Raw genomic sequence first — 18,653 nt, forward strand, 5'->3', positions numbered from 1 at the left:
AACAAGAAAGAAGTCTTTGTTCTCTTAAGTGCATTTGGATTTGGGAGGTTGTATATTACTGTAGTAGAATCTAATTTATCCTGACTGACACACAGCCTATTTCTTAGTTTACTCATTGGTAAAATGGATGGTATAATAATTCTTACTCTGCAGGATCACAGGTTTATTCATTCAGCAACTCTTTAGCTTAAGCTTGTTAAATGCAAGATGAATACCGGATACCAGTAGGTTCTGCAAGGATGGAATATGGTCAGCCTCTTATCATCAATCAGTTTCTAAGACAATAAAAGAAAGAACACTAGTGTGTGTGTGTGTGTGTGTGTAATTAGCATTTATGATAGAAATTGCTCAATGTCATGATAGGTAGTGATAAAAGTACTTTGGCAAATTGAAGGAAGGAGGTCTTTTTTCACTGTGGGCTCAATTAACTCTTCTGAAGGGATATCAGGTTTGGAGATTGGGTAGCTAAAAGCAAGAAGGCTTTTCCTAGATAAAAATGACTTGGGTATAAGAAAGCATGGACCACTGAGAGAGAAAAGCCAATACTTCAGAGTGTTTGGGAAAGGACTGGAAATTAAGGTTGAAAAGGTACTTGGAAGTCAAGTGTTGGGTAGTCTGGGTGAAGAAATTGGAACTTTCTTTTGTAGAAAGTTAGTGGGATAAACTTGTTCAGGCAGGATCTGACAGCAGTGTGCTAGATGGATGAATCAGAGAAAGAAGAGTTCATATGGAAGCCCATTTAGTAGACTATTGTTATATTATGGACCAGCAGCCCACACGGTGTTTTGTTTTGTTTTGTTCTGTTTTCTATGAAAGGCCAGAGAGTAAATATTTTAGCCTTTGTGAGCCCGATAGTCTGTACTGCAATTGCCCAACACTGCCACCAGAGCATGAAAGCAGACATAGACAAAAACAAACAAACAAACAAACAAACAAACAAACGGATGGGCAAGGCTATGTTCCAATAAAACTTCAGGGATTTCAGAAGATGATCTGAGGGGGCGGAAAGCTCTTCTGTCCTTCCAGCTGCTTCGTGTAACTGCTCTATTACTGATGTTCTGCCTAAAGAGTTCATTTGAAGCAGGAGCACTCTGATAAAAGCAATAAAGGTGGGGCACGTGGGTGGCTCAGTAGGTTAAGCATCTGCCTTCAGCTCAGGTTGTGATCTTAGGGTCCTGGGATCGAGCCCCACATTGGGCTCCCTGCTCAGCAGAGAGTCCACTTCTCCCTCTCTCTGTGACCCTCCTCCCCGTTTGTTCTCTCTCTGTCTCAAAAATAAAACAAAACAAAACAAACAACGAAGATATCTGTTCGAGCGTACATGCAAGGATGCAAGGTGGGGGTGGGGGGGGCGTCTGAACTAGGCCAATAAGGGCTGGAGAGGAAGAGCAGAGCAAAAACATCACAGGAACGGATTGACGGGAATAAAGAACACTGGAGGCAGAGTGGCTTTCAGAGGGCAAAATGATTTCAATTTTGGACATATTGAGTTTGATGTGAAAGGCAAATGAGATATTGTAGAAAAAGTGCTTTGCAAACTGTGAAGTGTTAGAGAAATGGGTTATTTTAAGAGGAAATGGCTGAGGCCATTTTATGACTCAACAAAAACCCATCAACGCTCCTCCAAAACAATCAAGGCACCTGAACTCTATATTGTGGGACAGCCCTTCCATATTTCTGGGTCAACACCTTGGCATGATGATACTATTTCAATCAGTTATTTCCTGTGAGACAAGGGGCAGCTGTTCCCATAGATTGACATGAGTAAGGATGTTTACGTGTTCACATAGTGAACAAGTAAAGCCCCAGTCAGAAATCCTACAAGATTGCAGAGCTGCTTCCCTGATGACCTTCAACTGGGGTGATACTGAGCTCAGAAACAAGGGATGGAACTTGATAGGGGTTCCTCGAGTGGGTTCTCATTTTAGGATTTTGGTGCAGTGACCTTTCTAGAAACAGATACAATGAGTTTTTACACCTTAATTGTCAAGTCAAATGATTTATTATAAATATAAAAAAGATTATAAATTAAAAAAAAACTTTTAAAATAAGGCATATTCTTAGAGGAATTTATCCTGGTGGGAACTACCACATGAATTTATAAGACTTCCAGAATTGTTCCTTCTTTCTTACCTTGCCTTCACACTTAGACCTGTGTGATTGAAGAGTGAAGATTGAAGTCATTACATTCAGTAAATCAGGCAGAGAAAGGCAAATACCATATGATTTCACTTATATGTGGAATCTGAAAAACAAAACCAATGAGCAAACAAACAAAAAAACAGAAACAGACTCATAAACACAGATAACGGACAGGTGGTTGCCAGAGAGGAGGGGTGGGTGGAGAATGGGCAAAATAGACAAAGGGGATCAAGAGGTACAAACTTCCTGTTTGTTATGAAATAAATTATGAAATAAGTAAGCCGTGGAGATGTAAATTACATCGTGGAGAATATAGTCAATACCATGGTAATAACATTGTCTGGTGACAGATGGGGACTACACTTATCATAGTGAGCATTTCGCAATGTATGTAATTGTCAAATCACTATGTTATTACACACCTGCAACTAATATAATATTATATGTCAGCTGTACCTTAATTAAAAAATTTTAAATAAATGAAGTCATTAAATTTAAAGCAGACATGGGAAGTTTAATTCACAGGAGTGATAGAGGCTGACCCCATCATCCCAGTTCTCTGGAAGAAAAGAAACAGTGCATATATGTGAATGAAGTATCATTGGAACAAGCAAGCACATGAAACAAGAAGCTTCTAGTAGCTTCCAGTAGCTCAGGCAGAGACGCACAACCAATATGAGAGGCAGTATTGCATGGGGGTTAAGAGCATGGCCTCTGGAACCAAGTGGCTTGAGCTTCAATTTTGCTCAATGATTTCCTAGCTGTGTCACCATGAAACACATTACTTAGCTTCTTTGTGCTCAGGTCCCTCATGTGTGAAATGGACAAATAATGATACCTATCCTTTGAGGTAGTGAGGTAACTCAGTTCACATCCATGACCACCTCATGCTCTTCCCTCCTGCTCTTCTAGCACCTGTGATTTTGGCTGTTTGTGAATGTCTAGCATTTTCCTGAAATTAATTGTTTAATGACTTTCTCTGCCACTGGAATGCAAGCTCTTCAGTGTTGGGGATGGAGTCTTCTCCTCCTGCCTGGTGCAGGCCACTACCATTCCTTCTCTAGACAATTTCTACAGTTTCCTATACAACCTCTTGATGTCCTGTATTCTATTTTCCACAAAACAGCCAAAGATCCAGGAAATGTGAGTCATAAAATGCACAACCACCCCCTCACATTGTAGGGGAAATAAAGTTCAAGCCTCTTATGTGGGCTCCTATCTAAAATCCTATCCTAACCTTATCTATGCTGTTCTTGCTTCTACTCATGACATCCTAGCCCCTGTGGTTTTCCATACATCAGAATTTTTCTGGCCTCAGGGCCTGTACACCTGCTTTCTTCTGCCTGGGATGCCTGAATATTTGCATAACTAGCACTTTCCCATATTTTAGGTCTTAGTTTAAATATTACCTTCTTAGAGAAGCCTTGCTTCTTCATCCAATATGAAGTAGGACTCATCACCCTATTATTTCTTAAGGCATCCTTCGGTCTGGGTCTTTTTTTTTCCTTAAAAGCGTTTATCCCAATTCACAATTATTTTATTTATTTGCCTATATACTTGATTTTTGCTGTCCACCTCCCTACCAGAATGTAGGATTGAAGAGTGCAGAGTCTGGTCCTGTCCCTACTGCCTAGCATGGTACTGAGCACACAGATGGTGTCTGTATGTATTTGTTAGAGTTCTTTTTAAAGATTTATTTAGTTGTTTTAGAGAGAGAGAGAAGAGAACAGGGGTGGGGTAGAGGGAGAGAGAGAATCTCAAGCAGACTCCATGCTGAGTGCAGAGCCCCACATGGGGCTCGATCTCATGACCCATGAGATCATGACCTGAGCCAAAACCAAGAGTCAGACACGTAACTGACAGCGCCACCTAGGCACCCCTGTATTTGTTAGATTAATGTCTCCAGAGTGAGCACCTTCTCAGACCCACAGAAAATGTTGGAACATAAGGATTTGCATAAACATTACAAGCAAAGGCATCACAGTCAGATTTAAAGGGGAGTTAGATAGAGGTTAGGTTCAAGCACAGGGCTGGCCAAGGACAAAAGAGATAGCAATTGGTTAGGACTGAGGGCAGGGGAAGAGAGCCTGACAGGCAGGGAATTGTGCAGATATTCCAGGTGGATGGCACAGTGTCAGCCGAGGCACGGAGTAGGGACAATACACAGATGTGTGGGGATTCCTCAGCAGTCTGGGATGAATGTGATGAATAGAGTGGAAGAGGGAATGAAAGTGTGCTGTGGTCCAACCATCCAAGTCCTGGAGGGTCATGCCAAGAAGTTTACATTTTCATTTGAGGGCAAGTGGGAGCCCATGCTTGTTTTTTTAAGGAGATGAATAATGATCACAATGCTAATTCATATAAAATTTGTAATATATTTCTGATAATAATGGTTATGTTTTGAGATTCCCAAATATTCCTGATAACTTTGGCATACATTGTATCATATAATCCTAACAACACTCATTCAACAAATACTACTGAGCACCTCTACCAGATAATTTATTATTATCCCATTTTACACAAGAAGAAGCTGGAATTCAGAACGTTTACCCTAGCTTGCAGGACCACCCAGTCAGTACGTGGAGGAGCTAGAATTAGAATCCAAGTCTGCCTGACTGTGAAGTTCAAGCACGTTCCAGGACACCATGCCATCTCTTTCCATTAGCACATTGTAAATGAAGTCTTATGAAACTCCTGTTTCTATCTTGGGCTAAGCTCTGCATAAGAAAGATGAAATCTTTGGGATAAGGATATTTTGGTTTTTCCCTTACTTCTTAGGAAAGAAAGATTTTTCCCCAGCTCATTAAGTGTGACACCATCCAAGGGAAATTGAGCCATACGTCACCTGGTTTTAGTCCAGTGTCAGGGTGAAGGGCTCTCATTTCCTGCATGTGACCACCAAGCTTAATGCAGAGTTAAGACACACTTCCCAAAAGGGAGACATCGGGGAAGTCCCTGTTCATCTCCCTGGTGTACAGCACTCTCCAGCTGGTTGTTTGCTTTTTGGCCTTAAATCGATAACTTGAACTCTCACTGACGTCCTGGACATTGTAATGAACTATTAATTTGGGGGTGGGGGGCTGTGGTTCTAACTGCTGAGAGGAAATTGTGATCTGAGATGGTGTGAATGTTGACTAAGGCTGAGCCTCGGCCTGCATCCTGCCCTCGTTGGGAGAGGGGCCCCTTTTTAATACTGGGGAGAAGAATCCGGTGCCTGCCACAATAGCTTATTTCTTTGTTTCAGATCCCAGAAGAGCTTGAGCAATGTTTTCTCTTGTTCTCCCTGAGCTAAGGGTGGGGAAATTAGAAACTTACCTGGGGACCACACACAGCTCACATCCTGTGTGGTTTTAATGTCCCTCGGTGGAAACAATGTTTATAGTGTTTGGGCCAACAATGCCTTCCAGATGCTAAGCATTTATAGTTTAAGGAGCACTTTTCCACATACTATCTCCTTTGATGCTTATATCAACCTTGGACAGTAGTGTTTTTTATCATCATCGTCTTTCACATGGACTATTGGGATATCCTCAGGACTACTGGGATATCCTCCAAACTTTCTGCCACCCTCTTACTATTCCCCAACAATGCTTCCCAAGTTCTACTTCTAGAACACTACTATGATTTGCTTCAATACCCTGCCCAGCCCCCCAACAACTACAGAGTGAAATCTGGTCTTCAGTGTGAAAAGAAACACCCTTCGGGTCTCAGAGTGTCCATCTAGCTTCATTTCTCTCTCCCTCTGCCCCAGAGCCATGGTCACATATACATCTCTGTGGTCTCTAAATGGTACACTTTCTTTCATCCTTCATGGCCCTGGTAGCATAGAGATTAATAACAGAGACCCTGGACTGTCTGAGCTGACCTCCTGTCACCACCACCTAGTAGATACATAACCTCAGATAAGTTACTCAAACCCTCTATGTCTCATCTGTAAAATGGGACCACTGTAGGGCCTTCTTTCATGATGAATTGTGAGAAATACATGAGTTACTGATATACAGAGCTTAAAACAGCATCCTGCACAATTAGTGTCCAATAAAATTAGCTGTTTTTCTTGTGTCCTCTATTGTAATGCTCTTCTCTTTTTTATATATATACCTATTAAGTCTCTATTCTTCCTTTAATGTCCTTTGTTAAATGACTCCAAATTTTCAAGGTTGCATTTATCTGTATCCTCTGTGCTTTCCTGGAGTTTTGTATAAACAAGTTTATAATAATGGCACTCAATCTGGGTCTTCCCCATGAAAGTATGAGCTTCTGAAAAGCACAGTCCATTCCTGATTCATATTTAGGTTACTAGAGCTTAATGAAATGTCTAGCACATAATATTTAATAAATATTCGTAAAGTAAATATCCATTTTGAACTCACGAGTTAGGGTTTAAAGTGCTCATTCTTCTCATTGGTCTACCTGTTCCCATGTTCTTCCCTCAATCCATACTTCCACAAAAGCCAGAGTGACCAGCTCATGCCTGTCATCTCCTTTGATCCCTTGAGTGGATTTTTATTGCATGCCAAGAAGGTCCAGTGTCTAGACCAAGTCCTTGCAAGATCTGGCCTTTACCCTTCTACCTCTGTATCACGCTACTGTCCCCTTGTTCTCAGTTTTCTGGCCATGCTAGTCCCCTTTTTCTCACTCCCAATTTAGATAAAGAACATTCTTGCTTGCTCTTAACCTCTGTTTGGGCAACTGTTTTCTAGGCATAGCTCATTGCTCATTTCCTCTCACCAATCACATCTCACTGCAGATCCCACCTCTTCAAAGAGGCCTTTCTGACCATGTTGGCTAAATGAGCCCTTTGCCATCCAGTTTCTTTCTGTCACATCACTTGCTTATTTTCTTCATGGAATGGGTTACAATCTGGAATTACATGTTTATTTTCTGACTCCTTCTACCTGGGTGGAAACTCCACTTGGGTGGGGACTTGCCTACTTATGCACACTCACTGCTGTTCTTCAGACAGAACCTGTCACAGAGTAGGTGCTCAAAAGACAGGTCTTAAATCAACGAATAAATAAAAAGTAGGTCTTTTGAGAATGAAGCTATTCCACCTCACAAGAATCATCCAGGAATGACAAATCACAGAATAACAGAACAAAAGCCTTTGTGTATGTCAGAGAAAGAGGGTGGAAAATTGTCAAGGTATCATGATGTACCCGTCTTCGCCTCCTCAAACACAACCCAGTCCCGTAGTGTAAAATAAGTTAACTTACATAAAGCTTTCCCAAACATTCTCTGAAGTATTAAAACTCTTAAGAAATTAAGAAATTGTGATTAAAGAAGTGAATGAATATGAAATGCCTTGACAGATGAATAGGTAATCACAAAGTTAAAAAGACCTGGTTTTAATAGAGAGCCAGAGCGATGTGGTTCCTTGCTGTCACGGAGCAAGAGAAAATCAGGCAGAGTCTCCTTGAATGAAATGCCTAAAATTAATATTGCATTTTGTTATCTACAGTATATAGTTTAACAATAAACAATATTTGCCTAGCACTTTACATTTTAGAAATATCTCTGTTTACATAGTTTATCTCATTTGATACGACAGTTTAATAATACGATGACAGCATGTAGAAAATCCACATCACCTAGTTTCAAGAAACCAGCTCTATCAGTAAGAAGCCGTGACCTTGGCAAGTCACTTTTCCTCTCTTTTTCCTTCTTGGTAAAATGAAGGTGTTAGCCTAGATTATCTTGAATCCCATTCAGCTTATCCATCGGCACTATTTGTATTTAACTTATGACGAATCATGCTTCTCTTTGACCCAGGCCCAAGGTATAAAGTTCTTATTGGGTCTCCATTCATGTTCCTAAAATCAAATTATTTGACTGATCACTCTCTTGGGTGCCTAGGTAAACAAAGAAGGCCCTGGTCTATCCCTTTTAATTATTCTCTCCTTTTTGATGCCAATTCTGATGGGTCCATCTCCCTACCTTCCTTGGGTCTGATGGCCCTGCCAATTTGCCTTGCACCATGTCCCCTTACCCAACACAACCAAGGACAGCTGTCAGCTTCACAAAGAAATGTATTTGTTCCATGTTCAAGCTCAAGGAAAAGTTGTCCAGTAGCTAATCTAATTTTTTCCTATCTGCCTTGGAGAAAGCCAGAGAATTTTTCCTATAATTTAAACACATCTTCTAGAGATTATGGTCCTGCCATCCTTTTCTATTTCTCTGCCATCTCCTTGCTCTGCTGGCCATGGACCCAGGTAGCAGGGTGGGCAGTGTGGGACGTCTAATGTCGTGTGTGTGGTAGGCACATTGCTCTTTATCACTTCCCTTTCTATATTCTCGGGTACCTTTGCATCTCACTGGAACCCATCTATTTTTTGTCTTCTCCATCTAAACCATTTGATGCCCCTGCTTCTTATATGTAAAGTACAGTTCACTATATCCTATGATCAGGAAACTATCTACTTAAAAAATGAAAGCTGTTTGGGTCTGACATAGCAATTCATTCCCTCTTTCCACGCACAGCTTTCCTGCATGGATAAGACCCCTCTGTAACTCTGGTGTGGTTACTGGAGCCACGACTACAAGATGAAAACACCTGCATGGTTCTTTGAGGCATTCAGTCTCTCATATGTGTACAAAAGATACTAACTGTCCAGGTGTTCAGAAGCACCTGTAGGATCAAATATTCTTATGTTCACTCTGAAGCCTGGTAATACACACACAAATTACCTATTTTCTTCTTCTTCTCCTCCTTCTTCCTCTCTCTCTCTCTCTCTCTCTCCAATATTGTGATGTACCAGTTTGAAGACCTGAATTCCATAAGACACAATAAGATATAAGTCCATTTACGAATAAGAAAGGGTCTCTATATTTGTTCATTTACTCCTTCCTCTGGTCCTCAACTACTGTTTTGTGGCTTTTGGCAGGAGGCATGCATATATGAGCGAGACTGTGCTAGGCTGAATTCTGTTCTTGTAAGATTTCCAGAAAAGTATTTCACAGTCAGGCTGATTACAGATGTGGCTAATCCACTTTCCCTAGGCTAATTTTCTGTGCCGCCAGGCATGTAAGCGTCTGCTATCCAGCCATTCCTCTCCACACCCCACACCCGTGCGCGAATGTGACAACCCAAAAGGCGACTTCGGCAAATCGCGACCTGGAAACTGCGATCCTGCCAAATCCCCTCTGGAAATAGTGAGGATGAGATCTTGGACCAGGTGGGATACGCTGTTTCTAATGCAACAAAGGAAGCGCATTGAGACTCAGTCCCAAAATGAGCCCACAAACTCCTGGGGGCTCCTTTCCTTCCAAGAGGCAACTTGTCTTGACATTGTTTTTACAGAAGAACGAATAAAGCTATATTTCTTAACATTTGAAACTCTCTCTCCCCTCCCCCACCCCTTTTCTAGAAATTCGAAACCCTAGACCGACATCGGTAGAGACAGGGAGCTTATCTTTCTTTTGTGTTCACCTACTTCGCAAGAGGTTTCTCAGGCTGTTCACTTTGCACGGTGATGCGTCAGTACCTCCCCGCGTAACTCCCGCCGCCAGGGGGGCGGGCTGCTGCGGGGCGGCGGTTTCATAGCTGCCGTCTGATTGGCCGGGCGGCTGCGGGGCGGCGGTTTCAGAGTTGCCGTCTGATTGGCCGGGCGGCTGCGGGGCGGCGGTTTCAGAATTGCCGTCTGATTGGCCGGGCGGCTGAGGGGCGGCGGTTTCATAGCTGCCGTCTGATTGGCCGGGCGGCCGCCGCTGAGCTATAAAAGAGACCCCTGCAGCTCCGTAGCAGCTCCGAGGAGTCTGACAGCATCCTCCCGGAGAAAAGGCCAAGTGCGCTCAAAACAGAAGCCACAGCTCCTGCTGCCGCATTTCCTCCCCAGCTTGCGAATCCCACACCGAACAAGATGTGCAAAGGACTTGCAGGTCTGCCGGCTTCTTGCTTGAGGAGGTAAGATTATTTTCAGCCACTCACCGCGTTACACTTTCAGACGGACTTTCTTAGTTACTTACGTATACTATTTGCTAACCTAGTTCTTTGGAATTAGAAACGGTGTGGTCAGGAGGGCCTCAACTTGCTAGCTCTCCTCTAAGACCAGCTAGAAATTGTCACTGAAGAAGTGTGCCCCCCCCGCCCCCCCCAGTTTTGGCACCTATGTGTTGTTTTATATGATCTCGGTTTTGAAGACTGTTCCGATCTTCTCACCGAGCTAGTTCGAATTAAGAAGTGATAGGAGTTTTCGGACCAAATACAGTGGTCTGTGATTGCTGTTGTTATTTGAGCATCACTGGGGTCTGTGGAATCATGGCTCTGAGCTTTCCGATGGGTGGTTTAGGGGAAGACACCCCAGAATGAGGTTTGACTACATCACAGGCACTGTGCTTTCTGTGTGGTGGTGCAGTATCTTCTACTGTCTATGTTCTTATAAGCAAGTGTGACAATACAGTGTGAGTTCCAATACTAGACCCCACCCCCTTATGAGTGGTGGTTGAGAAGTATTGATCCTAGCAATTCAGTTAAGGGTTCTGTAGAAGATCTCATCCTGCAGACATTGTTTTGTTGATGTACTGTCTCTTGATTAAAAAAAAAAAAAAAAAAGGTGAAGCTACTTCATAGCTCCTCATATGCTTTTGGCCTAAAAAAAAAAAAGGTATAAATAAATGCTTTCAGAGACTGCTTATATATTAGCCAGCTGAAGAAAAATACAAAACTAGTGCATATTATATTATTTAATCTTACAGTTAAAGGTAGAAAGTCAGTCTGTGGGTGTACCACCCCCTTGCTTCCCTGCAAATAAAAATCATCTTAAATTTCAATTTAGAAATATCCCAGAAAGCACAGTCTTCTGTGCACTTCTTAGAAGTTTACCTTTACAATATTCTGTCATTCAGGAGTGTGAAAGAATATTCTTTATTAAATGTGCTTTCTTGGCTGCTTTAAAATGAAGCAGGAGGGTCTGTCTGGCAGGGAATACCTATGGAGTAAGTTCCCCTGACCTCCACCATTACTATCCTGAGCTGAAGGGAGCAAATTACTCCAAGCTTCGGTTAACTCATATATAAAATTAACCACACAAAATACAGGAGTGTCAGGAAAGAGTTATGCTCTGGTAAGTATTTGGGGAGACAGATGAAAGGTTGTACTAGTCTGCCCAAGGAGCTAAGAAGCTAAACTGGGGAAGTAACCTGTATATCAGCAAGGTCAACAGCTCTTCCCTCTCCTCACTGGTCAACTGCAAATCAGCTATTTTGACACTTCACCCTAGCATCAATGCCTGAGGCTGCAGAAGGGCATGAACTGCTCAAGGTCACATAGGCAGTGAGTGACCGAGTGAAGATCAAATCCAGCTTCCAGACTCCAGTGACCTCTGAAGTCATGCTGGTTTTTATTTTTAAGGTTGCATTGCATTTTAAGGACAAATGTAACATACTTGCTTAGCATACTTCCAACTCTTTACGAAATGACTTGCATTGGTCAGTAACTTAGATCTCAGCCTCACCGGGCACATGGAAATGTGAAGTGAGTTCTCTTTTGACAGAATCATTATATATTTGTATCTTAGAATCACTTGAGCCTTCATGATCATATCTTGCTATCATTAAGGAGGGTTTTGCATCCCCTGACCAGTTGGAGAAGCCCAGAGAGGGGAAGTCAGTCTTGTGAGGAAGAGAAAATACCATTTTAGGGGCAGTCCAAGAACATAATGGAATTCAAGCTTTCTGGAGAAAGGCGTGTAGATAAGCCACTGATATATCAGGAGCCGTCCTAAAGTGTCTTTTTATCCTTGTGACTTTATTTTTCTCCCTCTCAGGAGGAATATCTAGTCATTCATTTCTTCTAAAGTGACATTTATCTTTTAAAACCATTTCTTGGCTTTTATAATAAAAGAGATACAAACAAAAGAGTAATTAACAAAGAGAAAGTTGAGCTTAAAAACTTATTAAAATGTCCTTCTTTCTGAGTAAGTCACGCACCCAGCTGTCCCCTAGCTACCTGTTAAACAGTGCCAGTAACCTGGAAGCTCTGCTCTAATTAAACAGTCGCTAGCTCCAGTGATGACTCTTGCCTGCTTCTCTATCTTCTCGGGTGCCCTTTATAGTGTAAATGCTCTTGTAGTGTAGATCTTAAACAGGAAAGCAGTAGCAGCAGCTGCAAGAGATTTCTCTAGAAGCAAGCCTGAAGTTGCTCAGGTGTTGGCCAGAGCATTTGCCTTTGCCACCCCCTCTACTTCCCTCTGCTGGAGCTGCATACCCACCTCTGTGAATATCCCATAACGTGCATCGCTTGGCACCACCTCATGCGAGGCTGGGACCGCACAGCCCTCTCCTGCACCACGGTGCTTCTGTAGGGCCCTCTGCCTGCAAGGAGGCAGGTGGAAACAGCAACGGCCATCCAGAAGGTGGCGTGCAACAGAAAGGCGCCACGTTCCGCAGTTAGGGCTTGCTCTTCCATTCCCACAAATGACCCAAAGAGCAGTCACATTTTCACTGTGTTTCTTTTAAAAACACCAAAGCGTTCCATCGGTCAAAATGACAGGCTTTCAGAAGAGGCTCCTAAAGCCGACTGAGGGTCCGAATTCTGTTGCAGACAGAGGAGGCCGGGCTGTGACTCTGGCCCCGGGGTTCCTAGCAAGTCACAGGCAGACCCAGAAGTGGAATCTCCTGTTCCTGAGAGTTCACGCCAACTTCAACTCCCATTTCCTAAATAAACTCCCCCTGCCCCTTACTAGTAATGGACTCTTTGAGCTCTGCCACTACGGTATCTTTTAAAAGACCTAATTAGGGGTGCCTGGGTGGCTCAGTCGTTAAGCGTCTGCCTTCGGCTCCGGTCATGGTCCCAGGGTCCTGGGATCGAGCCCCGCATCGGGCTTCCTGCTCCGCGGGAAGCCTGCTTCTCCCTCTCCCATTCCCCCTGCTTGTATTCCCTCTCTCGCTGTGTCTCTCTGTGTCAAATAAATAAATAAAATCTTAAAAAAAAAAAAAAGACCTAATTAGCATTATTCTTGTTCTTCTTCTGTGCAGTGCAAAAGATATGAAGCATCGGCTAGGTTTCCTGCTGCAGAAGTCTGATTCCTGTGAACATAATTCTTCCCACAGCAAGAGGGACAAAGTGGTGGTTTGTCAGAGGTAAGAGAAAAGGCCTCAGTGAAGACCCATTGAGTAGTAACTGTTTAATGTCAGGGATGTTCTATGAGGAGAAAAGGAAGTTGTGTTCCTAGTTAAGCTAGATTTGGATCAAAATGGAGTCCATTTTCATGAAGACTGTACTTGCATTTGAAATGTCCATGCATAAATGGAAAGACTGCCTTAATCAATAATAGGTCTCATCATAAGAATGGGAAAGAAAATATCTGCATGTTTTTCAGGATCTTAAATTTCTTGCCCTAAGTTTGTATCATGGCATTCAAGTTATTCTTTCTCTCTATAATGTCTCTAGGGTGAGCCAAGAGGAAGTCAAAAAATGGGCTGAATCACTGGAAAACCTGATTAGCCATGAATGTAAGTCTGACGGCTTTCTTCCCCACTAGGATGAGGACAAAAGCTCTCTAGATAGACAAGTTATCTCACAGTATATTTGATCTAATAGGAAATGCAGACAGAATTGGGTTTCTTCTGACTTCCAGACTCAGGAGAACCAGTCTGTTTAAAATTTTACCATGCCTTTGAGCTTTGTGATAGACAATGAGAAGTTCTTATGGAAACCATGTGGAAAACCATCTCTCTCACCACATGGGAAAAAGGTAGAGGGAAAAAGTTCCAAATATGAAGACTTTTTGCAGAATCAGCCTTAGTTTTTCTTTCTCAAACTTACTTTGGTAATTGGTGGCTGCATGCGTATTTTAGAAACACTGAGACTTCAAACCTTGAGCGAGAAACACTACGTATAACTGGGATCCAATAGATGTCAAAGAGATTACAGTCACCTGACCCCAAGTGACCCCCAGAAAGTGGGGGAGAGAGGAGGATGTTTTAACACATGCTTTATTCTCTCAAGAACCTTGGCTTTCTCTGAAATACACTGTCCCAAGAGGCCTGCCAGTGTGATGACGAGGGTGGCTCTTTTTCCTTCATCACAGGTGGTCTGGCAGCTTTCAAAGCTTTCTTGAAGTCTGAATACAGTGAGGAGAACATCGACTTCTGGATTAGCTGCGAAGAGTACAAGAAAATCAAATCCCCCTCTAAACTAAGTCCCAAGGCCAAAAAGATCTATAATGAATTCATCTCAGTCCAGGCAACCAAAGAGGTAGGTCTTCATGGCAGAGAACTCTCTGGATCTTAGTGAAATTTCCTGCAAGTGGTATTCGGTGTGAATCTTTAGATCATCTGAGTTAAGGAAAAAGATCTAACAGTGGAGGAGGTCATTATAATCTCCTCAACCCCAAATCAATCAGTTAAGAAAGCTCTTTCATCCAGATGACTTAGATGATCTCCCTTAATGAGTTTTTTGATAAATCTTCCCGATTCATGAGAAAGAACAAAGATATTGCCCTGCCCACCCAGAAGCAGATGAGCCTTGTATACTCTCTCACATGTGCTGGGGTGGAGCTAAATGTTCTTTTCATTTCTGAGGTATGGAGGGTGCACACGGATTACTCACCACAAAGCATGCGGCCTCGCATCCTCAACAGGGCAATGTGTCTAATACATCTTGGCCTTTAACCTGCAGGTAAACCTGGATTCCTGCACCAGAGAGGAGACAAGCCGGAACATGCTAGAGCCCACGATAACCTGCTTTGATGAGGCCCAGAAGAGGATTTTCAACCTGATGGAAAAGGATTCATACCGCCGCTTCCTCAAGTCTCGATTCTATCTTGACTTGGCCAACTCTTCCAGCGCTGGGTCAGAGAAGCAGAAAGGAGCCAAGAGTTCTGCAGACTGTCCCTCCCTGGTCCCCCAGTGTGCCTGATTCCCACAGGGTGCTGGGGGGCCGAGATGCCAAGACTCTATGCCTGGAACCCCTGAGGCCAAATATTGATCTGTATTAAGCACCAGGGCTTTATCCACATTGTAGCTTAGTGTTCATGCTGCCTGCCATGTGTGAGTCACTCCCGTGTAAGAAGTAGATCTAGTTTTGGTGTTCAGGTGTTCATTAGGGCAGGACCTCATTCCAGTCCAGCTTTCCCAGAATTCCTTAGGGTCCACATGAGCAAGTATCCAAAGAATGGTTTTATAAGGGTGACTTCCCAAAGACTGTTGCAGTTCTCTCCTCCCAACGGCTTGACCTCAGGTTGGTTGGTTGGTACATTTCATGTGACATCCACAAACACATGTATTCTGTTGGCACTTTCTCTAAACACTAGATGTTAAGATGAGGTTGATCTATTATGCGTATATATGTGTGTGTGTATAAATATATGTATATACACACATATATTTACACACACACATAAGTACACATTCTATGTATATGTGTCTATATGTATATATACATATATATTTCTGCAAGAATAGACAGGAAAGACCCTAGGTGCTCATCCCTAGAGTGTGTGTACATACCTGCATGCATGTTCTGATCCCTGGTCTTTCATCCTGCAATCAAACAGGCAAACAGAACCAGTTGCCATGCAGGCCAAGAGAGGAATGCTAATCTGTGGAAAGTTGATTCTGTAGAACTCCACAGGTTGGTGTTGGAGACGCATCCAAGGGACTTTATGCATAGTTCAACCACTGACAGCCTCCACGTTGAATGGTATTCTAAGGAGCAAATACCATAAAGAATCTTATGCCTGGCTGACACATTTCTGTCTTGGGCTGGTTATTACTGATGGCACTTTTCAGTCCCAAAGCTGTTGGCCTCCCCTTCTCTGCCCAGGTGCTTGGTACATGGTTATCAGCAGCTGGGTTGGTAAGGGAGTTAGGAGAGAAGATGCTTGAACCAAATGAAGACATGCAGGCAGGGTCTCGCCAGCTCTACCTGCTATAAAATACTGGCTGAGTGAGGGCATGGGACTTCAAGGTTAATAGTCTTGTCCTCTACTCTTTTTTCCTCTCCTGATCAAGGTGCTTTTCTCATTTTATTTTTTCCTGAGGACTTCAGCCATCAGATGAGGCTCCTTACTTCACTGTGTGGTTGGTTGGTTGTTTCCCTGTAATGGCTCCAGGCTATATGCCTCCCCTTACAAACCAGCAGTGAAGGAAGGAGTGCACTTTATAAGGGAGAAACATGTTTTTGCAAACTGAGAAGCCCTCATAAGTTTCTCTTTTGAAAGTAGGACCTTGTTCATTCCACCCCAAACATCAGGGTAACAGAGCCTGTCGGTATCTCTTTCCAGGCTCTGAGACTAAATGAGAGAAGAAAGGAAAAAAAAAAAAAAAAAAAAAGAGAAAAGAAAAAAAAAAGGATACCAATTGTTAGAACTACTGTTTGGAACTTTTCAAGGCACATGAAATACTTGAAAATTTCTCATTTATGTTATTTATGATGTTGTTTTCTACAATGTTTTTATTATTGTATTGTTTTATAAATGGAGGTGCAGGATATCACCTGAATTATTAATGAATGGCCAGGAAGTAATTTTCTTCTCATTCTTCTAAAACTACAGCCTTTGAAGTGCACACACACATACACTCATGCATGCACATTGCACCAATTCCTCCAGCATAAATTACATGCGTGAGCACCTTGTGGCTTTTAAGCCAACAGACTGGGTTGCCGAATGAAAACACCGGAGTATGTCTATACAAATCTCACTGTATTAAAGATGTAGGTTTTCTCCATTGTGCCCTTCTTGTCTCTCTGGCAGTCTTACTTTCCATGTTCCCAGAGTTCTTCCTCAATGTCACTTTTATTATACCTAGGTCCACAGTTTTGTGTCTAGTTGACTCCAGGATCCAAACGTGTAACTCTATTGATCTTGCCCTATTACAACTGTCACGACTTTCAGATTGTACCTGTGCTCATGGGCTACTGTCTTACAAAGAGGTCCAGAAGGTCATTCTGAATGAGAAGTAAATTATTTTATGTAATACAATTTTCAAGTGTGTTTTTCAATTGTATTTTCCTCTTATTTTACCACCATCTGACATGCTGAGCTTATCTGCTCATGATCTGTGGGCAGAATACTCCTTCCCTTTGCATGCCTGATTTTATCATGTGCTTGAAAAGCCTCAAAGCTGATGCTTCCAGTGAAACACACACATCTTAATAATAAGGGTAAATAAATGCTTCATACGAAACTATCTGCTTGTAAACACATTAATGATCCACAAAGATGTGTGATGAGAAACAGCAGGGTGTAGGGCAATACAGAACATGGCTCATGTCCAGTATCCAATCTGTCCCATGCTAACTCTGGAGAAGGAAACAGAAAATGAATGTCGTATATTTTTCTGTTCCTGCCACTGCTCTGACTCCCTCTCATCACAGAGCTGAGGCAGTCGTGGCTCCAGAGACTTCGCTCAACAGACTTGGTGGTTTACTTGAAGGTCCTCAGTAACTGGTCAAGAGAGAGAGTTTGCCTTTCAGAGCTGCCCTCTGTCTCCAAGTATCTGTCTGATGAGAGAAGGTGGGAACAGAGGAGACTCAGAAGGTGAATGGGAGCTGTAGATACCTGAGGGACAGATTCCTGTCCAAACTGCTTAAAATCCTTCTCCTCCCACCCCCTTAAAGATTCTGTCCCCTAGAAAGGAGGTATAGAATGTTTCCATTCACAGTCATGGGTACAAGGTCTGTTATGCCATGAGACCTCCATTTCCTGAATTCTACCTTTCTCATTGTGAGAGTCAGCTTACAGGGTGTTAAGGACCATAGATTTCAAGCTATTTTGAGGAAGTGATCCTTTTAGGGATCTGACAAAAATTATGGACCATCTCCTGAGAAAAATACACAAAGGAATCCAAATTCATCAGAAATATTTAGAGGGAAGTTTTACAACCTCCCCTTCAAAACACACAGGGCTGCCCTTCCCCTGTCCCACATGGGGGTGTCAGACTCCCCACGAGTGCATGGCTGCTGTTGCTCGTATGTAGTACCATCTTCCAAGTATCACAGAGGAATTCAAGCAACTCTGAGCAGTATGCTTGTCTCCAATCTCCACCTTGCCCATCCTTTCTTCTTGATGGTCAGCCATGAAATAAATAACACATATGTGCAAACTCTTTCTGACTGCGATCAACGACCATGTTTTGAAAAACACTTATTATTGCTTGTTATGTGCTAGATATTGTCCTAAGCTCTGTATATATGTAATAAATTTAATTCTCACACCAACCTTGAGATAGAGATGCCAGTCATGGGCATGGCCTCTGAAAAACATCTGCTGATTTTTATGGATGAGGAAACTGAGAAGTTAAGAAACTTGTCAAGGTCAAGCGTCCATCAAGGAGCAAAGCTGGGATTTGAACTGAATCATCTTTGCCCCAGAGGATGGCAGAGACTTGAGCATTCACCAAATACCCACACACCAATGGATGAGGAGCAGAGTGTCACTTTCAAACCTATATGGTCAGGAATAGAGCCAAATGCATTTCCTTCTCTCTCTTCTCCTTCCATGACAACCATGGAGATTATATGTTTCAGATTGTGTAGCAGCAGGATGAAGGATGCTTTGACTCAC

The 18,653-nt window shown here is 42.7% G+C and overlaps 1 protein-coding gene across 2 annotated transcripts; it reads left to right on the plus strand.

The window, feature by feature from the left end:
- The first annotated feature begins 9,874 nt into the window (after positions 1 to 9,874).
- RGS4 (regulator of G protein signaling 4) lies at positions 9,875 to 17,055 on the plus strand. Of its 2 annotated transcripts, XM_045876807.3 has the most exons (5): positions 9,880 to 10,048; positions 13,120 to 13,224; positions 13,535 to 13,596; positions 14,175 to 14,341; positions 14,765 to 17,055. In XM_045876807.3, the coding sequence occupies exons 1-5, from the start codon at positions 10,005 to 10,007 to the stop codon at positions 15,002 to 15,004; spliced, it is 618 nt and encodes a 205-aa protein (XP_045732763.2). In that variant the 5' UTR covers positions 9,880 to 10,004; the 3' UTR covers positions 15,005 to 17,055. The 2 variants fall into 2 exon arrangements, with proteins under 2 accessions (XP_045732764.2, XP_045732763.2); XM_045876808.3 differs by lacking the exon at positions 14,175 to 14,341 and having other exon boundaries at positions 9,875 to 10,048; positions 14,765 to 14,971.
- The last annotated feature ends 1,598 nt before the right edge of the window (positions 17,056 to 18,653 follow it).

This window comes from Mirounga angustirostris, unplaced genomic scaffold (assembly GCF_029215605.1).
Source record: "Mirounga angustirostris isolate CCGP_5_RB_7025 unplaced genomic scaffold, mMirAng1.0.hap1 SCAF_6, whole genome shotgun sequence".
In the NCBI taxonomy this organism is placed as follows: domain Eukaryota; kingdom Metazoa; phylum Chordata; class Mammalia; order Carnivora; family Phocidae; genus Mirounga; species Mirounga angustirostris.

Coding starts and splice junctions, on each gene's coding strand:
- RGS4 (XM_045876807.3), top strand. CDS start 10,005: ATGTGCAAAGGACTTGCAGGTCTGCCGGCTTCTTGCTTGAGGAG. Junction 10,049..13,119: donor CCGGCTTCTTGCTTGAGGAG/GTAAGATTATTT, acceptor TCTTCTGTGCAG/TGCAAAAGATATGAAGCATC. Junction 13,597..14,174: donor AAACCTGATTAGCCATGAAT/GTAAGTCTGACG, acceptor CCTTCATCACAG/GTGGTCTGGCAGCTTTCAAA.